The 21,139-nt window shown below is 47.0% G+C and overlaps 1 protein-coding gene across 1 annotated transcript in view; it reads right to left on the reverse strand.

The window, feature by feature from the left end:
• LOC119397628 (glutamate receptor U1) overlaps positions 1–21,139 on the reverse strand; it is a 36,578-nt gene that overhangs the window by 883 nt on the left and 14,556 nt on the right. Inside the window, exons 5-9 of the mRNA XM_049416626.1 lie at positions 18,478–18,565; positions 14,013–14,171; positions 12,560–12,713; positions 11,267–11,496; positions 955–1,214 (exon numbers count right to left, since the gene is read on the reverse strand). Coding sequence (XP_049272583.1) covers positions 955–1,214; positions 11,267–11,496; positions 12,560–12,713; positions 14,013–14,171; positions 18,478–18,565 — 891 coding nt within the window. The remainder of the gene's footprint in view (positions 1–954; positions 1,215–11,266; positions 11,497–12,559; positions 12,714–14,012; positions 14,172–18,477; positions 18,566–21,139) is intronic.

Below are 21,139 nucleotides of genomic sequence, written 5' to 3' on the forward strand. Positions count from 1 at the left end.
GTAAACGTTCCAGGAACCTGGCATACGCAGTCTTTGGCTCCGTAAGAGCACAATATAATACATCTTCATTGATAAAGAATTAATTAACCCCTAGCAAACCCCTTCAATATCCATGACGTCATATGACGAGCTGGTGCGGGAATTCGAATAGGAACCACACTTCGAAGCTGCGTCGTTTCCTTCTTGTGCATTTCTGTGGCTTATCAAGCGTTTTTTCGCAATTATGCAATGGTGTTTTTAGTATTGCAAAAGGTAATTTACGAACACAGGTCGAATAAGAAATAACATAATTCCTTTTGATGTCCCTCTAAACATTAATGAAAAAAAGGAATCGAACATGTCTTGCCGGTATTCTTTTTTTTTGGGACACGGAAGCGAAGCACTTAAATCACCGAAATGGAGAAAAGAACACCCCCTTTCTTCGACATATCTACTGTTGACCTTTTCACAGAAGACAAAGAACACCTCCATTCTGGGCTGGGGTACGGGAGTACAAAGGCGGACATCACTGCCTCGGCAGTGCATTTTTGGGGGTCTCATACGCCTATTTACCAAAGCCAAGAGGGGATTATGGCGGCGCACAGGGAGCCTTTTGTGAAAAGGTGTTTGTACACATAAAGGTCCACAGTTGGCCTTTGTGCCATCGAACGCCATGTATAATGTTGACGGTGTTGTGATGCGTGAATGTATGTTGTTTGGCACTTTGCGCAGGAGCATAGTTGTTTATAGCCTGTGTACCATGTTGCAATAAATCAGCCGAAAGTTAGCGCTAGCATTGCTCCTCTTCCCTCCATTTTTTCGTCGTTTTGCGCTAATTGACCATAGTTTTTTTTTTGGTCAATACAAATATAATCATCACGATCGCCCTCCATTTTTGAAGTAAGATCCTGGCTCCCTGGCTACGCCTCTGTGTACTCGAACCGTAGTGTTAGGCAGAATGGCGACTGTATTGACCCGTAGCTGAAGGTGGCCACATGCGGCGACCCCTTGGGGAAGGTGTACACGGCCATTGCGTGGTAGAAGGCGTCGCGGGAGACCAGCAGGCGGCCGTCGGTGCGGGCCTCCTCGACCTTGAGCACCGTCTCCGGGAACATGTAGGCGTACCGGGAGTTCAGGCAGCGGCGGTAACCCTCGCGGTCAGTCGCCACCAGGGTCTGCTGGGGATGCTCCAGCATCTGACGTCCGATGTCGCGCATGATGCCCGCCTTGGCGCTCTGCGTATGTTGTCGGACGTTTGTGTGCGTTATCGTCGTGTTGTGTACAAAAAAAAAACAAAAAAACTGCGAGACAGCAGAGACATCATGCAACGTCTCTTTCGATCGTCATCGTCGTCGCAATCTCATCGCCACCCCGGAAGTTCTCAATCAATCAATCAATCAATCAATCAATCAATCAATCAATCAATCAATCAATCAATCAATCAATCAATCAATCAATCAATCAATCAATCAATCAATCAATCAGGTTTTATTCATAACAAAATTGAGTACAGTGCATAATATTTATACAGTTTTTGGGACTCCAGAACTCGACGTGAGTTGTGGAAGGGGTCCCTATGACAGGTGGTGCTATTTGTATCCGTGTGAAAAGATCTTATACATAGGTGTATACAAAACAAAACAAAACGTTATACAATGCGTAAAAGGAAACGAAAGTATGCAAAACGTAAAAGAAAAGATTAGAAAAGGAACAGAAAAAAAGGCTGAACCGTACACAATACACGAAAGGAAACTAAGCTTTTGTAAATTTAGGCATTGCACAGGAAGTACTGGCGCAGTGAGTTAGAAAAATGCTGAATGGATGGTGATGAAGTTATTTCTTTAGGAAGTGCATTCGAAGATTGGCTGCGGTATTTATAAAAGAAAATGCTCCATAATTTGTGCGTGCACGTGAAACTGTTAACAACGTTAACAAAGAGGAACGTGTTGGATAGTGCGTAACATGTTGATGAAATTGAACTGGCGGACAGTGTATAATATTTTTTAGAATCTCCGACAAGAGTTTCGAAAACTTATTATAATGCACAATGCAAAACAGCTTGTTTTCCAACAGGTTGCTTGGTACTTGCGAAAGCCGCAGTAGCGTAAATAAAACACGAAGAACTTGACACGACATCATGGTGGGTGCTACCCTCACAGCTGTGTGCTGGAAGACTCTCAAAGGCTGGGACATTACTACAGTCATCTAAAGAAGACTTCAAGAAATAAACCAGTTGTGAATATGGCACTCGAAATGTCCTGTCTTCAATTCCCAGGGTTTGTTTTATTTCCGCTACATTGCCTTCCTGTTTCTGCATTTCGAGTTTCTGCGTTTTTAATAGGCGTATTTACGTGACGTCAGTGCATACGCCTATACACCATTTTGAGGCGCGAAGCGCAGCTGCCACTGTGCTTCCGTAGATCAACACATTGACGTAAAGCGCAACTTTTCAAGCTGGCTGTACAACAAAATGGCAGCCTTTAAAACTGTCTGGAGTAATCGGTGTATAGAAAAGTTCGGTACCTCTCTTTTTCTGAAGTAGGGATCGGTGCAGTCGCCCGTCGTAAGCGGAATTGCTGGGCAGCGGGCGAATAGTATGAAAACGCTCCCTATGCGACCGTGAAGCGCAAATTGAGATGTATATCGCACGCTAGCGCAAACTGCGCCCGCTTTTAGGAAAGCAAGGTTACCCCCGCTGCGTCTCGCTTCCGCAATTCCGTGCAGCGCCTCGAAATTGCAAGCGGTCCGTTGAAAGGGCCAATCATGACATTTCTTTGTGGTTTCACTAGCAAACGTTACGCAGTATGCTTTATTTTTACTTCTAATCATTCGCGCCGAAAACTGCATCTATTTCCTGTAGTGCGTTCTTTATTCCGTCATGTATAGGGTTGCGAAAGTGGCGACGTACGACCTTCGATGTTATAGTTGTAAACATCTCCAATTTCGTCTAAACAAAAGCTAACTGGACAAAAAATATGCCGCGACGCACTATTCCAACCTATAGTCTAAGAAAAAGATGAGTACCTATTACTCTATTTGGTGAGTACGCTTGGCACATATTTAAAACTCCCTTTATAAAGACGCACGTTATTTCTCTTTTGGAGATGATTATACTCTCTTTCGAGAGTCGTGGGAGGCGTGATTCTCCAAAAGAGACTTAACGTACATCTTTAAAGAGAGTTATGTGCGACAAGACAGAACTCACCAAAAAAAGCAAAATACATATATATTTTTGTTAGTGTACAGCGCCTCAGTGGCCAATACACGTTTGTGTATTGGCCACTGTATCAATACACCGCGAAAGGCGTTTATACCCAGTGACTACACGCAGCACAGCGCCGCGGTCTGTCACACTCGAACCTGTTTCGTCGTGGAATTTCGAGGTCATTGCATTGGATGACAAATAAGGAGGTACTGTCCCTCCATCTCTGGAGCTTTTGGGTAATAAGTGGTATGTATAGCGAGTCCCCATAACGCGAAGCACGGCAGGAATATCCGCTCAAGTATGCGCGCAGTGGCATCTAAACTTTCGACAAAGACTGTACAGCAGCCGCTGACTGAAGCGCATAGACGTGCTCTCGAAGGGGGCAGGACGGGGAGGAGGGGCAGCCACCTCCCCCCTAATGACCTAAGGGGGGGGGGGGAGTCGAAGTCTGCTCATTTACTCATTCGGACTTGCCCTGTCATTGTTTAAAGAGCAGCGTTATGGCCACACAGGTTTTTGACGATAGCGGCGGCTGAGGACCACTGATGTTGCATTCCAAAAACTGTTTACTTCCCATCTTCCCCTCAGGAAAGATGGAACAAATATCAGGCCATTGGGGGAAGCACGTCATCGCTTCATTTTCTTTTTTTTTTCATTAATTGTAAATCCTGTTGTCCTTTGGACTCGACCAACGAAGGCGGGGGGGGGGGGGGGGCATGTGGGGCTGCGATGAAACTTTGCCCTCCCCCCCCCCCTCTCTCCCTGATGGGGAACCCTGCGCACGCCTATCTTGAACCGGATACATCAACCAACGCGCGTGCCGCGTGTAGGGCTGCACGTAACTCGTTGCGCTAGTGCCCTCGAGCGCCGAAGGGTGCTCGGTTGCCTTGCGACTACTATACAAGACCTCGGAGGTTTCCGCTATCGTAACACGATGCACGCATCGTGCCTCGCTTAAAATGCGCTGACGCATGCGATTTCGAGTGCTGTTAGCCTTCTTTGCCGGCCATGCGCGGCTGAACCCCTCAGGCGCCATGAAGCCGGTATATGTCGATTGTTCGAAGCTACTTCGACGGCGCTACCTCTTTCCTAAACGCCTGGCTGCCTTTGAAGAGCGTCTCATTGCACGTCGCGCACAGGGCGCGAGAGCATGTTTCACGTGAAGGCGCGGCAGTGTTTCGAGCTTCCCACCGAAGCCGCTGGGTTGTATGCAATGTATATACACTAGGGGCGTAGCCAGGATTTTATATTTTCGTGGGGTGGGGGTCCGACCCCACTATGTGCATGTGCGTGTGTAGCTGACTGCGCCTACGATACTCACAACTGCTTGCAAAAACGCTGCGAATGGCGAATGATGGGCTAATTGATTGATGGGGCTTGTTGTATAACGTCTCAAAGAAAACTACTACAGGCGCTGTAACTGTAAGCTATATGAATTATTAAGGCGAAAGCCTTAGATGCCTCATCAAAATCTAAAACTGACTTGCAGAAGTGTTGAAAGGCGGGCAAGTTGGTATAGGTTCATACTGAAATATTGGCAGCGCAAACTAACGGGACACAGAAGGGGAACACAAACAAGCGCAGACTGCGCTTGTTTGTGTTCCCCTTCTGTGTCCCATTAGTTTGCGCTGCCAATATTTCAGTATGAACTAAAATTGACTGTCGGCAGCGTCAGCACAAGTGACGCAAAAAATCATCACGCAATGACGTCACAGATCGCCGAAGTTTGTGGCGTCATCATTAAGTAATTGTGACGCCACTATGGTGTCGCATATAACGTGACGTCACATGATGATGTCATCGCATGAGATAGTAGCGGGACCAAAGGTGGGCCGATCCCGGAGGCACTGCCAGGCCACTTGAGTGGAAGAAAGCTTGCAATGCCTCCGATCCTGGAGGCAGTCCAAAGTCACGTTCATTTCGCAGGGTGGGGAGAAGGGGGGAGGAGGAGGATTAGTGCATCGCCTGAGATTAAAAAGATGGCTTTAGCGTCCGAGTCGTCTTAGACGAATGCATAAGGAGCCCTATGAGTTTTTTTTTCCTGACCAGGTGTGGACTCACGGTATAGAGAGCGAGAGAGAGGGAGCCTGTTTTAGCTCCTTTAATACGTGTAAATGAGTAATATGACTCGAGTTAGCATGCTACGTACAAACGTTACTTTGACGCAGAACACACATGGCACACATTTTGAGCTGCCAGAACAAAGCCTCCTCGGGCGTCTCTTTTGTGCGGCTGAAGTCGGGCAACGACGTGCATCTCTTGCATGCGCCGGAAAGTGTGCGCAAGAGAACGACAATGACATGCACGGGGTATACCCTCGTTGTTTCCAAGGCCTCGTCTGTGGCCGCACGAAAGTTCAAGTTCTCTCTTTTCCTCCGCGACGACCTGTTTACAAGTTTCCTGTCATTCTTCTCGGCTTCATTACGTGTCCACGCCACCGCAAGGGGGCCATGCAATTTGGCGAACGTTGATAGCGACATCCTGTATGCGCGAGAGTTAAACAATGGCAGAGAATCACGAAGGAAACAGAGAGCGAGCGAGAGCGAATGATAGATAGATAGATAGATAGATAGATAGATAGATAGATAGATAGATAGATAGATAGATAGATAGATAGATAGATTAGATAGATGATAGATAGATAGACTAGACAGACAGACAGACAGATCAGATAGCTAGATAGATAGCTAGATAGATAGATAGATAGATAGATAGATAGATAGATAGATAGATAGATAGATAGATAGATAGATAGATAGATAGATAGATAGATAGATAGATAAAAGTAGACGTCGGAACAATGCGAAGAAAACGACTGGTGCGATATAGATATCTCTGTTTTTGTATATTTTTGTCTTGTTAAAATGTTACAAAACAGGTGTGATTCGTTGGGCAAGATGGTTGTTCATAAGAGAAGACGTGATAGACGAAGCGCTTCGTCTGTTGTGTCTTCTCTTAATTCTGCCCGCGTTTCTTTCTGTACTCTAAATATCTCGACATTACAAGAGGTTTGCTTGTGTGACTGGATGCCATATTTGTGAAGCACTATATCTGCGCTTACGGTGATAAGCAGACGGGGAAACACGATTCAGGCGATCGGGAATTGGCCTAGCTGCCTCCTAGATCGGCTCGCATTTTATTCTGCCCTTCGTGAAATCGGTCCGGTTTTTCTAACAAGAAGCTGATCAAGCACCGCAAATATACCAAATACACAATTCACAGTTTGGAATTTTATGCAGGCAATGTTCAATCCAGCGTTATATCCACATATATCTAGAGCAAAATATTGTGGCCTGTAATTAGATCTGCTAAGAATTGCGACCTGAGGTGAGGTAGGAAGAGGGCCCCGGGGGGGGGGGGAGGGGGGGGGGGGAGGGGGGCTTGCCGAGCGCCCCGGTAACTGCCGTCGCTACTGAACCAATCCGTAATACATGTGATGTCCTGTGTTTCTAAACAGATTGTCATGTACATCAGGTATCTTTCTGCGGCACCACACGTATATAAATAGCAACCGTGCGTCACTGACGTGCTGAGCCAATGCATTCCGGACAACTTGTCTATGGGAAGTGCTTGGCGCATCCTAGGCGCATGCAACCTGCAGCGCTCGCTCGGTATACAACCGCTGAATTCTCCCGCTTACTACGCAGCCGCGAGATCATGGAAGGCAAGAGGCGAGAAGTTCCCTTTTCCTGATTGCGGAGAAAGCAGTGACTGCGAGAGAAGATGCGTCCGGCAACGGGCTATTAAGAGGCAGCTCTTTGCCTACTGCGTTCCGCAATTGTACGGAGTAGCACGTTTATTTTCCTCATTCGCGCAAACAATGAACGATGGTGAACGTGGAATCGCGGACGCGCTATAAGCTTCCTCGAGGTGCTTGCTGCCTAAGCGCTTTCTTCTTCGTTTGTTTGGAGCACGGATACACATTCACACGCTTAGCTCTCATTCACGAATAGAGGCACTTGTTAATGCGCGAAAGTAAGCGGAGAAAGTCAGCCGAGGAAAAAAAGTCACACTTTCACCGCAAGGGCGAATCAATGAATGCGATAGCAACAAATTGTAGTGTTACACGAAGTGAAACTGGCAGCTAACTGTTTTGTATCCGATCTCGCGTAACTATAAAAACTCTGGTGTAAGAGAATACGGCCGCTCCAGGGAGAGATGCTCTCCGCATAGTCACTTCGCGTTGAGAGCGCAGCATGTAGAAAGGTATACGAGCCGCCCGCTGTGATGGCTTTCGAGATAACGCGCGCGCCAGTGATCGCGACCGCGCCCTTATATTCAAAGTTCAAAGTGGCTGCTCGCGTGACAACCCCCCTCCGCCTCCCACCTCGTGTCTTTTCATGGTCGTTAAAGACGGGCGGGGCGTTTCCTGTCTGCTTCGACTGCAGGCCTCCCGAGCGGGGTGATGTTATCTCATGCACCCTCCGAGCGACGGATATGGGCCGGCTCGTTTGATCTCTGCTTCGGCCGGGTTCGTCGCCCTCGCTCGCGAGCTTTTATCCGTGGTAGAACATACAATGCGCGGGGGGATGGACATGACGACATACTGGAAGGACATGACGGCAACGGCGACGGCAAAAACCCGTCGAGATTGTCCATACAATTGCTATCGCAATAAAAAAAAAAAACTCTCCCTGATGTGCTATGTCACACGACGCATGCCCAGATGTCACCTGTATGTGTCACCTTTAGAACGCCGGATACCATTTTTTCGGGCTTTATTAAAGTTACGGATTATAACTTCATTTACTTATTTATCTAGGCGAAAGCCTTAGATGCCTCATCAAACCCAAAAATTGACCGTCGGCGTCCCACAGCGTCGGCGTCAACACGAGTGATGCAAGAAATCATCACGTGATGACGCCAAAATATGACGTCAGCATGGCGTCACAGATTGACGAAATGTCTAACGTCATCATGACGTCACGTAATGCCACGTCAAATGATGACGTCATCACATGACACCGTCGCTTGGTCAAAAGCGAGCCGATCACGGAGGCAGTGCAAAAGCAGGTGAGGTGCAAGAAGCTTGTGATGCCTCCGATCCTGGAGGCAGTGTGAAACCGCGTTACGTGCAGGAAGCTTTCAGAGGGTGGCGGGTAAGGATCAGTACAGCGGCTGAGAAAAAAAAGAATAAGATGGGTCTTCGAGTCTCCTCAGGCGAATGCATAAAGTAACCTGCGAGTTTTTTAAAATATTTTTTTCAAGCCTTGGGAAATTTGGCGTATTACACCGTACTTGTTATTAGCTAGTCCGAAATTCTGAACCTCCGCAAGTGCCTGGAAAGACTTTGTTCAAGCCAAAAGCTATGTACTACGCAGACTAGCTTCAGCACTGCATTTCAGACACAAAATGTACAATTTAGAGCTATATCGAAGACAATCCTACAAATTGTTGCCCCTGTTACTAAATGCATTTATCTCTTCCAAGTACGAAAGGCCTCGGCCGTCACATGTTATTTACTTACTTTTTCTAACAATACACGAAACTCCATGATGCACGTGGCGCTGGAACTGAAGGCCAAGAAACACGCCTGACTATGATCCTATAGCGTCATAGTGACACAAGAACAGCAGCCAGAAATATAGTAGGCGCAAGAAAAATACAACATAAGGTGAACGGCATAGAGAAACTTGCATACATTATCACAACGAACTCTGCGATTTATAAATACGGATAACAAACTACATCTTCACGCAAAATATGAAACTATGAGCAGAAAAATAAATCAGGAATGTCACATATACAAAAAACGAACAATATACAGCAAGGGAGATTACAGACAACATGAGAGTACAATTTTCGTTACACAATACAGCTCACATTCTTGCAACCTCCATTAGTACCGGTAAAATTGGTAGTTAGTCTGGATACCTCAGTGACGCAGAACAAGCGGCTTGGTGACGCGGACTTAAAAAAAAAAATTATTTGCATCTTGTATTTTTCTTTCTTGAGACTTGCTTTCACGAGGTTTCGAGGAAAACCACTCGCGCAAAGCGTTTCCCCCTTGGTGAGCTTTGTTCGTGAGCACAACGACTGGTTTGCTTGCAACACGTACGTGCACTTTTATTCTGAGCAGAGAAATAAATATAAAAAAGTTCAAATCTCGTAGCAAGAAGGAGCATGTGCGTGGACTGCGGAGAGGAAGCTCAGGTCTTCCTTGTATTTGCACAGGTTCGCCCGTGCACACTCGTACGTCATAACGAGAGGGCGATAGAAGCTTGCTACTACGAATGTATACTACTACTACTACTACTACTACTACTACTACTACTACTACTACTACTACTACTACTACTACTACTACTACTACTACTACCACCACCACCACCACCACCACTACTACTACTATTACTCTACAAATATTACATCTCCTAGCACTACTACTACTACTACTACTACTACTACTACTACTACTACTACTACTACTACTACTACTACTACTACTACTACTACTACTACTACCACCACCACCACCACCACCACCACCACTACCACCACCACCACCACCACCACTACTACTATTACTCTGCAAATATTACATCTCCTAGCACTACTACTACTACTACTAACCACTACTACTACCACCACCACCACCACCACTACTACTACTATTACTCTGCAAATATTACATCTCCTAGCACTACTACTACTACTACTACTACTACTACTACTACTACTACTACTACTACTACCACCACCACTACTGCTACTATAGTCATACTACTACTACTACTACTACTACTACTACTACTACTACTACTACTACTACTACTAATACTAATACTACTACTACTACTACTAGTACTTCCTATTCTTCTTTCTCTCCTCCCCCTGTTCACTGTATTGCGCTCACAATGCACTTTTCCTCAAGTGCACTTAACCAGAGGGGGGTCCGGATATCCTGACCCATGTACACCCCCAAAAAAAGCACCTATCGGGTCCTCCCATAATATGACCCCCCCCCCTTTCGGAAAAATCCTGTATCCGCCCCTGCACCTAACGTCGTGAAACCATGCATATTTCACCGCTCTTCACCACAACGCAACAAGGATGCGCGGACAATCCCACAATCACAAACTACAACAAACCAAAAACATCTTAAAGAAGTGTACGCTTTTCCTCATCTCTAGATCTTGCGGATCAATCCATATTTCCTGTAAACGAGTCACATACGGAAGTCATAAGAGAGATGGGGATCCAAGGCTGCCCAAGCGTCTTGGGGACTCAAGATAACTGCACGCCTAAAATGCGCATGCGCAGAACCCGTGTCCCTCTTCGGTTGCTGGCGTAGGTTAGCTAACGCATTGTCATTACGACATATGCAAAGCTATTAGCCTTCGATTATAGTGACCTTCGACGCACTAGGTCCGCAATCTTGCCAGAGCAACGCAAGGCCGCTTCCTCTACCGCGTGTATTGCTGCAGACGCTGAGGTAACTTGTATATACTTGCCCGCCTGTGAACCGCTGTAATCACGCCTCTGTGACACCACGCTCTGTGGGCAACAAACGAACGAGTGTAAAGTGATCACCGCTTGAAAGAATATTAACGAGATTCCAGCGCTCGGCCCAACGCTGCTTGCGTTTGACCAAATTCTCAAACTCCGCTGCTACTCAGCCCATGTATAGCATACCCAACGCGGCTAGGAACTTCCCAGAGTTTCGGTTCCCTAATTCTAACGCTCTCTATTCACTGTATTCCTGCCACTGCACACAACTATTATAAGTGTTGTACGCGGTTTAGACAAGAACAACACCAAACCTCTCCATGAAACATACACCAGACTTGCGCTTTTGACGTCAAACAATGTAGCAAGCATGTTCCCCGCGGTTTCTGCCTGTCTAAACGCGTGAGCGAGACAGCTCAAAATCTATTGACTACAGGTCGACATGCCTTTGCTTTTCCGCAGCGCATCTTTCAAAATGGGGGTGGGCATTGGGGAACGTAGTCACTCTTCCTTGGACGCTCTTCTTTGCGCGCTTCGGATATTATCCACTTGGGAAGTAGTTGAGCCATGCAACACAGTGGTGTCGCGCTAAAAAGCGCATGCGCCGTGCCGGCCGTTGGGCTAGCAACTCACGGTGAATGCGAGCTCCATCTCTGTGTGACGCGTAGTGCCGACGAACATGCGGCCTTTCAGTAGCTCCCGGCGCAGCCTGGGCAGCGTGTCCAGCGCCTGTTCCATGCCCGGGTGGCTCATGAACGAGATGAGCAAGCTGCAGTAGGCGCACGAGATGACGGTGCACAACAGCCACCAACCGGCGGCAACCAGGCGTCGCTTCGGGCTGGCCGAGAAGCGCCAGTCGCAGCCTGCATTCAGAGTCAGCGCATTTTAGGCAAAGCAACACTCGAAGCGATCCGTGGCTCAAACGGAGCGCGGTAACGTCCCGAGCGCTGGGTTTCTTTCTGAACGTGCGCGCACCACGAATGATGTTCTACGGCCCTCGTGTAGGAGCACCGTCTACGGTTCTGGAACTTTAACGCGTAAGACTCGTACCGCCTTTCTAGACTGTGGACCTGACGATGCCTTAAACTGCGCCGCCAGTGCCGTTCTGTCCATGCCGAGTTCATTGCGGGTGCAATTTCGTCTACGTGAAGCACTTTCTTGACCCTACAAGTTCGTCATCTGCCTGCCTGCCAGCATCAGCCATTTACTCCGCCACCTAAATGGTATGCTTTATTCATTCCCCGTGTCGGCCAGAACAGCACCGACGCGCGTTTTTCTAGTGTGCGATGACATTCGAATTCTTCGATGTCCAATGTTTTAGATCCGCTGACATTTACATGTCTGATCATTTGTTCTTCTTTGTTGCTTACGTATTCGTATACTTTCGCGCTGTATTTCCGCCAATATTCCTCATCGACCTGCGCAGTTCACTCTGCGAAGCGACTGTCTTTCATAGTGCGAAGCTGCGAAGAAAGAAAACCAATCGGAAACTTTGTTTTGTTTTGTTTTTCAAGTGTGATGTGTTACAAGAAAGAAGACCGTTCTATCGTCGCCAATTTCACGTGTGCTTCAATGTATCCGTTTACAATCGCTGTTCGGAGTGTAGCGTGCCCCGACTAATGAATCGTAGACTTCCCGCATTTGTGCCACTCAACTGAAGCCCCTGTCGTAGTGTATACGCTATGCTTCTGAAAACGCGGGAAAAGGAACGCTCGCAGAAATATCTATACCGTCTCCAGCACGCACGCAATTATATTTATACATAATGGCGCAGGCGGCGCTTTGCTAAGAATTCTCCATTTGCCCCTCGCAATGTTTGTGTCGTAACTACATGTAACGACGATGCTCCCCGTGGCTAATCGACGAAGAAGACCTCGCCGTGATTGGCGGTAAACGTGCGGAATATGATAACACGGTAGTGCGTGCCTTGCCAAATGACTCCCAAGTAGAGGGACAGAGCAACGTCCCCGGTCGGCAAGAAGCTTAGTTTCCCGGTTCGATCATGGCGGCGTTCGAAGCGCATCACGACCAAGAGCAGCGCCAAGGACACCAGGTAGGCAACCAGCACACCGAGCCACACCTGCATCAAGGACAAGCCGTTACTGGAGCTTGTCCTTAACAGGAACGGGCACACACGTGGGACTTTGTGGTGGTGGCAAACGCCTGTGTGGAGGCCGTTCACTTATATATTCACCCAAGAGCAGTTATAAAGCGACAAGGGTGCGCTCACCTCCCCCGACTGAAAACTCCATTAATTACCGGTTGAATTTTTCTAGGTAAGTGGTATATTAGTAGAACGAACCAGTTTCTTAACTAAACTTCAGATTTCGGTCACAGCAATTATTTTGTAGTGTCCCTTTCTCAATCAGTAGAAAGCAACGTCGGCTTGCAAATTCGGCGTGCTAAAGCCATTGCGTCCTTTGATAGTGTCCTGCAAAAGGTTTGGGGTTCTCAATTTTAAGGCGCATGACAGCGTTTCGCGCGTGTCTACCTTTTCATTTCCTTCAACTGCAGAGTGGAATTGAACTCGGCGTACCCCCATGCTTAGTTGTTTAGGTCTGGACTATTGCGCTGATATCGGTGGTCACGTCGGTGACGTAGAAAGTGTCATCTGACAATGCCCCTAGACTTTCTGTGGCCTATCACGGAAACAAACGCGGCGGTACACAGCCTGCAAAAGAAATATTTCGCACACTCGATCTTCGAAGACATCGTGTTCCCCAGGAGAATCCGTGGCAATGGAAAGTAAACAGTTATTGGAATGAAATATCACGAGGCGGCCATCACCGCAATAAAGGTACATGACGATAACTCTGCCCTATAAATAATGGCGGGACCGGTCCAGCAGTAAAGGTATGGGACACACTTGGAGGCCCCCTTAGATGATTGGGGGGCAGCCGCATCCCGCCCCCTGTGCGCACGCCTATGTTAACCGATTTAGTATCGACAGTAAACTTGGCGCCAAAAACATGACCACGCAGGAACACAAAGGAACACACAGACAGGACGCGCACAAGTGATGCCAAAGTTTACTGTTGGTACTAAACATGCACCAACTAGCTCAACAGCGTGTGCTATGCACTCTAAGAAAAGAAAGGAGCATGCGTGACTCCTTTCGGTGAGTCCCGACTTCCCACGTATATGACTCTCTTTAAAGAGACATGTTAACTGTTTTGTGGGTCACACGACTCTCCGATGAGAGTACATTAATCTCCAAAGAGAGTTCACGTGTCTTTTTAAAGAGAGTCATATACGTGGCAAGTCAGGACTCTCAAAAAAGTCAAATGACTTTTTTTTCTTAGTGTACTTAGTGTATTTTAACCGGCACGATGAACGAGAGGCAACGAATGCTCGCTATGTTGCAACGTGTGAATCGCACCTCGACGGCGAAAGGCCTGACGATGACGAGGGCTCGCGGCTTCTCTGCCGGTGCCCGCACGATGAACTTGACCACTTGGATGTAATAGTAGTGCGTGTAGTCCAGCACTCCCTCGCGGTACGGAGTCTGGAACGAGGCACTCACCGCCAGGTCCACTTCCTGCGCGGTGACAAGGTAACCATATAGTGAAACATTTCGCATGTGCGGAGGATACGGATCCGTACATACGCAATTACGGTATACTACGGAATCTGCATGATACGGAGTCTATATATAGGGCATCTGTATAAAACGAATCTCCATATATAAGGGTCCCGTGGATGCTGAATTATGGCATTGCGGAGTCCGCATGATACGGATTGTATATATGTGCTGTTTTCCGCACCAAATAGGTTATAAAATTATAGTCATACAGAGCCCGCATCTATACGAGTTCCGTATAAGTTAAATTTCCACAACAGGCGCGCGCATGCGGCAGTCGCAGATTTTTGGCGCGTTCGCGTGCTCTGCATTATGAAGTCGTGGCAAAACATAAGTGCATATGCGCTGTACCGTGACACCAACGCTTCGCTATGGGTGAGACCGAAACATAACCTATTAGTTAGACAGCACAAACAGATTCGAGTGCGTTTGTATTTCCAGCTCCGAAATTGCGCGCAGTATTTTGTAGGCTCTTGTGAAGTGGCTGTCAGGATTTTCATACTTTAGTATTATTATTTTTTGCTTTCTTACTGATAAGCAGTCATGTTGCACGTATGAAAAGTTTCTGAGCGAAAGCTGCCGTATATACATACCATTTTGGTTCCGCTGCGGAAAACTACTTTCGGGCGCCCGACCAATTCTATCTAGGATGATTCATCGCGACAGTGTCAACTGTGTGCTCTGTAATAATTAACTGTAATTTATACATTCTGTAATGGAACGGCCGTAGGATGTTCGCAAGTGGAAATAATAATTATGCACGGAGTCTTGCAGTTATCGACAGTATGTGAACAAGGAAAGCCTTAGTCTGTCAACGTTCTGACGAGGGCACTTGCAGACGCCATCGTCGAGAAGTCGATTCCTGTTTGATGCCTGCATTGTTTGCCCATAGTGTTGATCAACACATGATAACGAACATTTAGCCGTGTCGAAGCCTGCCGTGAGATTCGTTCGCCGAAATAGCCCTCTGATTATTATCGGCCTGGTGAGCTGGACACTTGACGGACAAGGCAGCAAAATCAGCGCTGACTGTTTTCCTGCTCCCCTGTCGCCTGTCCATCTGAGCACACAGAGTTGAACGCGTGCCAGATAGCCTGACCATCTATTTTTGCTCACTCACTGCGCGTGTGCGAAGCGGCTAGTTCCTGTTTTGGCTGGTGCGGTATTTGACATTCTACGATTTTGTGTTTTACAGCGAAAGCTGTTATGCGATCACAACAGCAGCCGATTTTGGTGCAGTAGCTGTCCGCCGCCGGTGTCCGTAACCGCTGTTGTGCGAAGAAGAAACATATCCAGGATCAGATGGGACTTGAAGCCGGGCCCTCTGCGTGGCACTCGAGTATTCTAGTACAGAACCACGCCAGTGCTTGAAATCCCTTCGCAAAAAGACCCTATACAAGCGTCATGTCGCAGAACGAATCGCGTCAACATATGTAATATAGCGGGGTAGAAAAGTAAGATAGCAACCAGGTGTCACACAATGCGAATCGCGCAACGGGTGGGTCGTTGAAAGCTTCCAACCCATTACAAAGGGCTCAGCCATAATTCTTCATCGTCATCAACCACAGCACAAAGTCCACAGAATGCCATACAGGTGTGTAGCGGGCACCACGCTTCTCCGCAGAATGGCGAATAATGGCATAGTGGGTGCTTCCCTACTTCATAAAAATTATGGCGTAGTGGATACCTTGCAAGTGGGCTTGATTAGTCGCCCCAAGAGAGTTTACAAAAACCTGGAGGACGTTTGAGCTTCGCCTTCAAGTAGAACGCGCATCGCCTTCTCAATTGCTAGCCTAACTTCGGTTCTCGGTGTATGCCTCAACGTGCCACAAGGAAGCGAACGTCTGTGCGCGTAACATTGGCCGTTTCAAACTACCCTAAATACCTACTGCAGGTACACTTGCGAGGTGCCTACTACGCCATAATTCAACATTTTGAATAAGCGAAGAGTCCGCTACGCGTCCGTAAGGCAACGCACGAACCTACGCAGCTGCTCACTTTGTTGATGCTTTTGGAGCTGATGATGAATAAATATGTTTGAGAGCTTTGTAATGGATGTGCCTTTGAAACACCCACTCGTTGCGCCATTCACATGTTCTGGCGCCTGGCGCGATTCTACGCTACTGCCACGCAATATTACATGCTTTAAGGAGACTCCTCCCACTACATGGTATTCATATAGCGTTTTTTTTTCCGAAGCAGTTTCAAGCACTGGCTTGGCTCTGTGGTAGAACACCTGATTGCCATGCAGAAGGCCTGGGTTGGAATCTCACTCAAGCCGGAGATTTTTATTATTTATTTTATATGCATCTTTCTCGATTTTTCGGTCACGGACAACGCTGATTTTTCGCTCACAACCAACAACGCCGACGCCGACACCGGAATTTCTGCGAGACGAGCTCTTAACGCTATCGCGTTAACAAGCTCTAGAAAGGCCTACTCTTCCAGCTTTCGACGTGACTGTTCTGCGCGTTCGGCGCATGTCTGGCGATGTTTATCCTTGTGCGGCGATTGTCGTCTATTTTTTCCCCCTCAAATTTATATATCTGTCATGCTTGCGGAAGCCATCAGTATACAACCAAACTTACACACAAATGACCTCGCACTCGCAACGGCGCATGTCTTACAACTCTAGAGGGTCGGAGAGATGGCTATCGCTGTAGTAGGCTAACCTGACCAAGTCGCCCTGCTCGACCGGTTCTAGTTACTCACGGAACAAAACAATACGTGCGAGTTTAGGTGCGTACAAGGAAAACGTCTCAGAAGCCGACTTTGTCAGAAGGAAACTGAGTTGTACGACGGGGGATAAAAACAGTGTCGCGTAAGGAAAAACGTACTCTCCGATGAATAAACAATAAAGAAAGAAAGATATCGTATAAAAAGGAGACACTAACGAAAAAAAAAAAAAGCGACAGAAGCTAAACGGCTCGGAGAGGATTCGTGAGCTTCATTATTGGTTTCCGTGTCTATTCACGGCGTTCGAAATGCGATTACGTCACTGAGCCACGCCCTTGTGCGCTCTTTACAGAGACAGGCAGACGGAATATGAAGCGCCGGCAAATCACGCGCTCCTGTAAGCGGCCTTGGAAATACAGGCAAGACGCTTAACTGTGACAGACGTAGTAAAACTCAACTAAAAGGGACAGAGCAAACAACGGGACAGAGCAAACAAAATGAGAAGTCGCTCATCGAGGCAATCATAACCATCATCATCAAGACGTAAGAATGACACATGGGGTGGCAATGTCGCCTTGAAGCTTCCGCATCAATTCGCGATGATGCTACAAATTTTTGACGGATTATGCTCGCGTCTAATTAGTTGCTTATTGACTGCATTCTGAAGGAGCGAAAGACTGAGACAATATGGAACGTTTATAAAACATTTCACGATCAAAACCGCTCAAATTAAAAAAGAAATACGGTAAAATCGGTGACGTCACACTGACCTATCCGTGACAAGGTTACGACGCGGTGGCGACGACTACCACAACAACAGCAGCAACTGCAACCACATTCTCTAATGGTGTTTTAAAATGGTGACCATGTATTGGCGCTTGTGTTTTGTGACTGTGTGTCGAGTCCGCAGTGAGATTTTTTTTTTTTGGTACTTTACACATTACGTTGGGACCGCCGACTCAAGGTGGCCTATACCTTCCGATCTACTTACTTAAAAATAATTGAAAAGAAGTTTTCAATAAAATTATAAACAAACAGCCAAAGTGGTTGCTTGGGCGAGTTGGTACGACATACTGGAGGGAAACAGCGCTGACTTACAACAAATGCGTGGTTTGACGAATAAAATTTTGTTGTAAGTCAGCGCTGTTGTTTGTGTCCTTCTCTACCTGGTCGTTCGTCTTTCGCGCTGTTTCCCTAAAAAAACAAACAAACAAAAACAAAACAAGGTTATGAAAAGATTTTCTATCAGCGTAATCTGGTTCATTGTTCATTAGTTCGCGTGTTCCTTTGAACGACCCGCGCCGCAGCTTTTACTGTCTGTGCAGCATGTGAAGCGTTGAGACTTGACATATATGTGGTTCATGTTGAATATAACTGCGCGACATACAAGGACAAACCAAGAAAGCCAAACACAGCGCGGCGTTGTATATTTTTTTTACCCCCACACCCCTTGATGAATAAAGATTGTCACTCACTCACTCGTTTGCCCCTATCACTCGTGCTGATGTATTTAACTAGACGGCGTAATGTGTGTTTGTCTAACATATTGATATTTGACGTATTTATTTTTAGAAAAATTGGTACGCACTCTTCTGGATACCATTCCTGCAATTCCAGTCCAACGTCCGTGTCTCTTTGCGCCCCACGTGGCTTCCGGGTCGCGTACCGGAACAAGGCTGCATTCAACAAGTGCATCGCGTGTCAGTGATGATTCAATTTAAATTTTACGCACCAAAACAACGATCTGATTATGATGCACATCGTAGTACGTCACCGTGGATCAGAGATGGCTAAAATTACTCCTAAAATAATTAATCTTAATTACTGATTACTTTTCCAAAATTTGTTCAATGTAACCAGATTAAATCCCGAATTACAGCTGGTCGAAAATAATGACATTACATTAGTATTACTTTCGAAAAGTATAATGAAATTACTTTTACAAAAGTTTATCATTCTTGCACTAATTGATGTACAGGGGATGGTCAAAAGTTCCCAGGCCGCAACGCCCGGCCGCGGAGCAGCAGCTCGCTGCTATCGGGGCGCTGTTATCGCAATCGCAATCACGCCTTGGCGCACGCTGGCGTCGAGCGTGTGCGTCAAGGGGGGGGGGGGGATAGTGTATCTCTCTCTCTATCTCTCTTTTGATAAGAAAGCGAGGTGTAAACTACTACCGTGCAGCGCTGCTTATTCCACTAACAGGTTCCTACTAGCCCCAACACAAGCTCTTCTGAATACATTTCGGGCTCCGACCATGTTTGTACTGCAGCGAAATTGGCCTGCGCAGACGGCTGAGAGAGCCACCGCAGTGCCAATGGAAAGTTAAACGCACTAAACTGTTCACCATGAAGCCCGAAACCACGGTAATACGTACATGGTGTCGAGCTAAATGTGGCCGCAAGCATGATTCGTCAGTTTTCCGGAAGACTGCCGCCTGGCTACACGCTGCGCAGTAGTAAAGGATCGAAGAGCGGACAGTGAGGGCAACATGACGCACCAAGTTTATACATCGCTTTCTTATCAAGGAGAGCAAGAAAGGGAGAGAGATGCAACCCCCCCCCCCCCTCCACTCACACGCTCGACGCCAGCGTGCGCAAAGGCGTGATTGTGAGCTGCGCCCCGATAGCCGCGAGCTGCTGCTCCTCGGCCGGGCGTTGCGGCCTGGCAGCTTTTGAACACCCCTGTACGTTTTATTCACTGCACATATACATTGAGGTTAATTGGTGTATTCATGTGGGAGGTAGTGGCCAAGTACTACACCAGGGTGGCCAATCCTGCTCTGGTGAAAGAATGCATTGCTGGCTGTGGTCGCCAGTGAGGCTGCACCCCAGGCCTTTTTTACACGTAGCACGTCGGCAGGATAACCGGTGGTCATTAAGGGTAACTGACTGGATTCCAAGAGATGGCAAACGCATGAGGGGGAGACAAAAAATTAGGTGGGTAGATGAGATTAAGAAGTTTGTAGGTATAACGTGGCAGCAGAAAGCACAGGACCGGGTTGATTGGCCGAACATGGGAGAGGCCCTTGCCCTGCAGTGGACGTAGACAGGCTGATGATGATATACATTGAAATCTCACAGATCTTTGCTGCATCGCTCCTACAAATGAGCTTTTCCAGATTAACTCGTCTTTGTTATTTATCTTTCATTTTTTGGTGCCATCGGGAAGTGGACATGCTATATTTTAGTCGAAAGTAATTGGAATATGAGTAATGTTCTGGTCATTACATTACTAAATTACCAGTCCACAAATGTAATTCATTACGTTACTCATTACAGCGAAAAATAATTTAATTACCGTAATGCCCTTACTGCAATTTCATTACTGCCAAGTCTGCCGTGGATTAATTTAGACCGTCATAAACGTGCACTCAGCGCACGATACACGCCCCGCCGAAATCGAACCCGCTACCTCTAGCTCAGCAACTTAAGGCCATATCAACACAACTACCGCGGTGGACAGTGTTAGGGATGCCGAGGCCGATGCGGCTGAATGGCGTGAAAGAGTCAAGACATTAACGTTTAGACACCCATAGAGAGCTGTTTTCAAAGACGAGAATGTGGCAAATAAAAAACATTTATTCTCGTCGTTCATGCCACGCTTCAGGTGTACTAATGACAACTTCCTACAGCAGGGCGTTGACGTGAACAGATCAACACGTGACGTATAATGTGACGTCGCTTTTTTTTTTCTGAACTTGGAATATTAATGATAAAGAAGGGAAACGTCTGAGTATAATATTGCGAAGAATGCAGCGTTAGTTACAAGATGGCAGGAAGAGCAAGCACGCGCGCACTGACTAACCTTAGCTAGCCTAGCCTTACGTAACCTAACAACCTAACATAACGTAACCGATGCTAACAAGTCGCACGGTCTCTTACGCATTTACCGTAGACGACTCGAAAGCGAAGCCATCTTTTTCTTCTAAGTTAGTTAATTGTACTGATCCCTCCAGCCTCGAAAACTTTCTGCACTCAACGTGGTTTTGCAGTGCCTCCGCGATCGGCGCACGTTTGACCAAGCGACGATGTCTTGTGATGACGTCATATTGTGACGTCACAATCTTGACGACATGTGACATCGTAGGGTGAGGTCATCACATGATTTTCTGCATTTGTGTTGACGCTAACCCCAACGGTCACTCTTCGGGTTTGATGAGGCGTCTCTTTTAAGAACTGCACACTGCTTTCCGTGGTATGTGTAAGGCCCACGGCAGCTGCAGTGACCGTATTAAAATTTGAGAATACCAG

Source organism: Rhipicephalus sanguineus, chromosome 6, assembly GCF_013339695.2.
Source record: "Rhipicephalus sanguineus isolate Rsan-2018 chromosome 6, BIME_Rsan_1.4, whole genome shotgun sequence".
Taxonomy (NCBI): domain Eukaryota; kingdom Metazoa; phylum Arthropoda; class Arachnida; order Ixodida; family Ixodidae; genus Rhipicephalus; species Rhipicephalus sanguineus.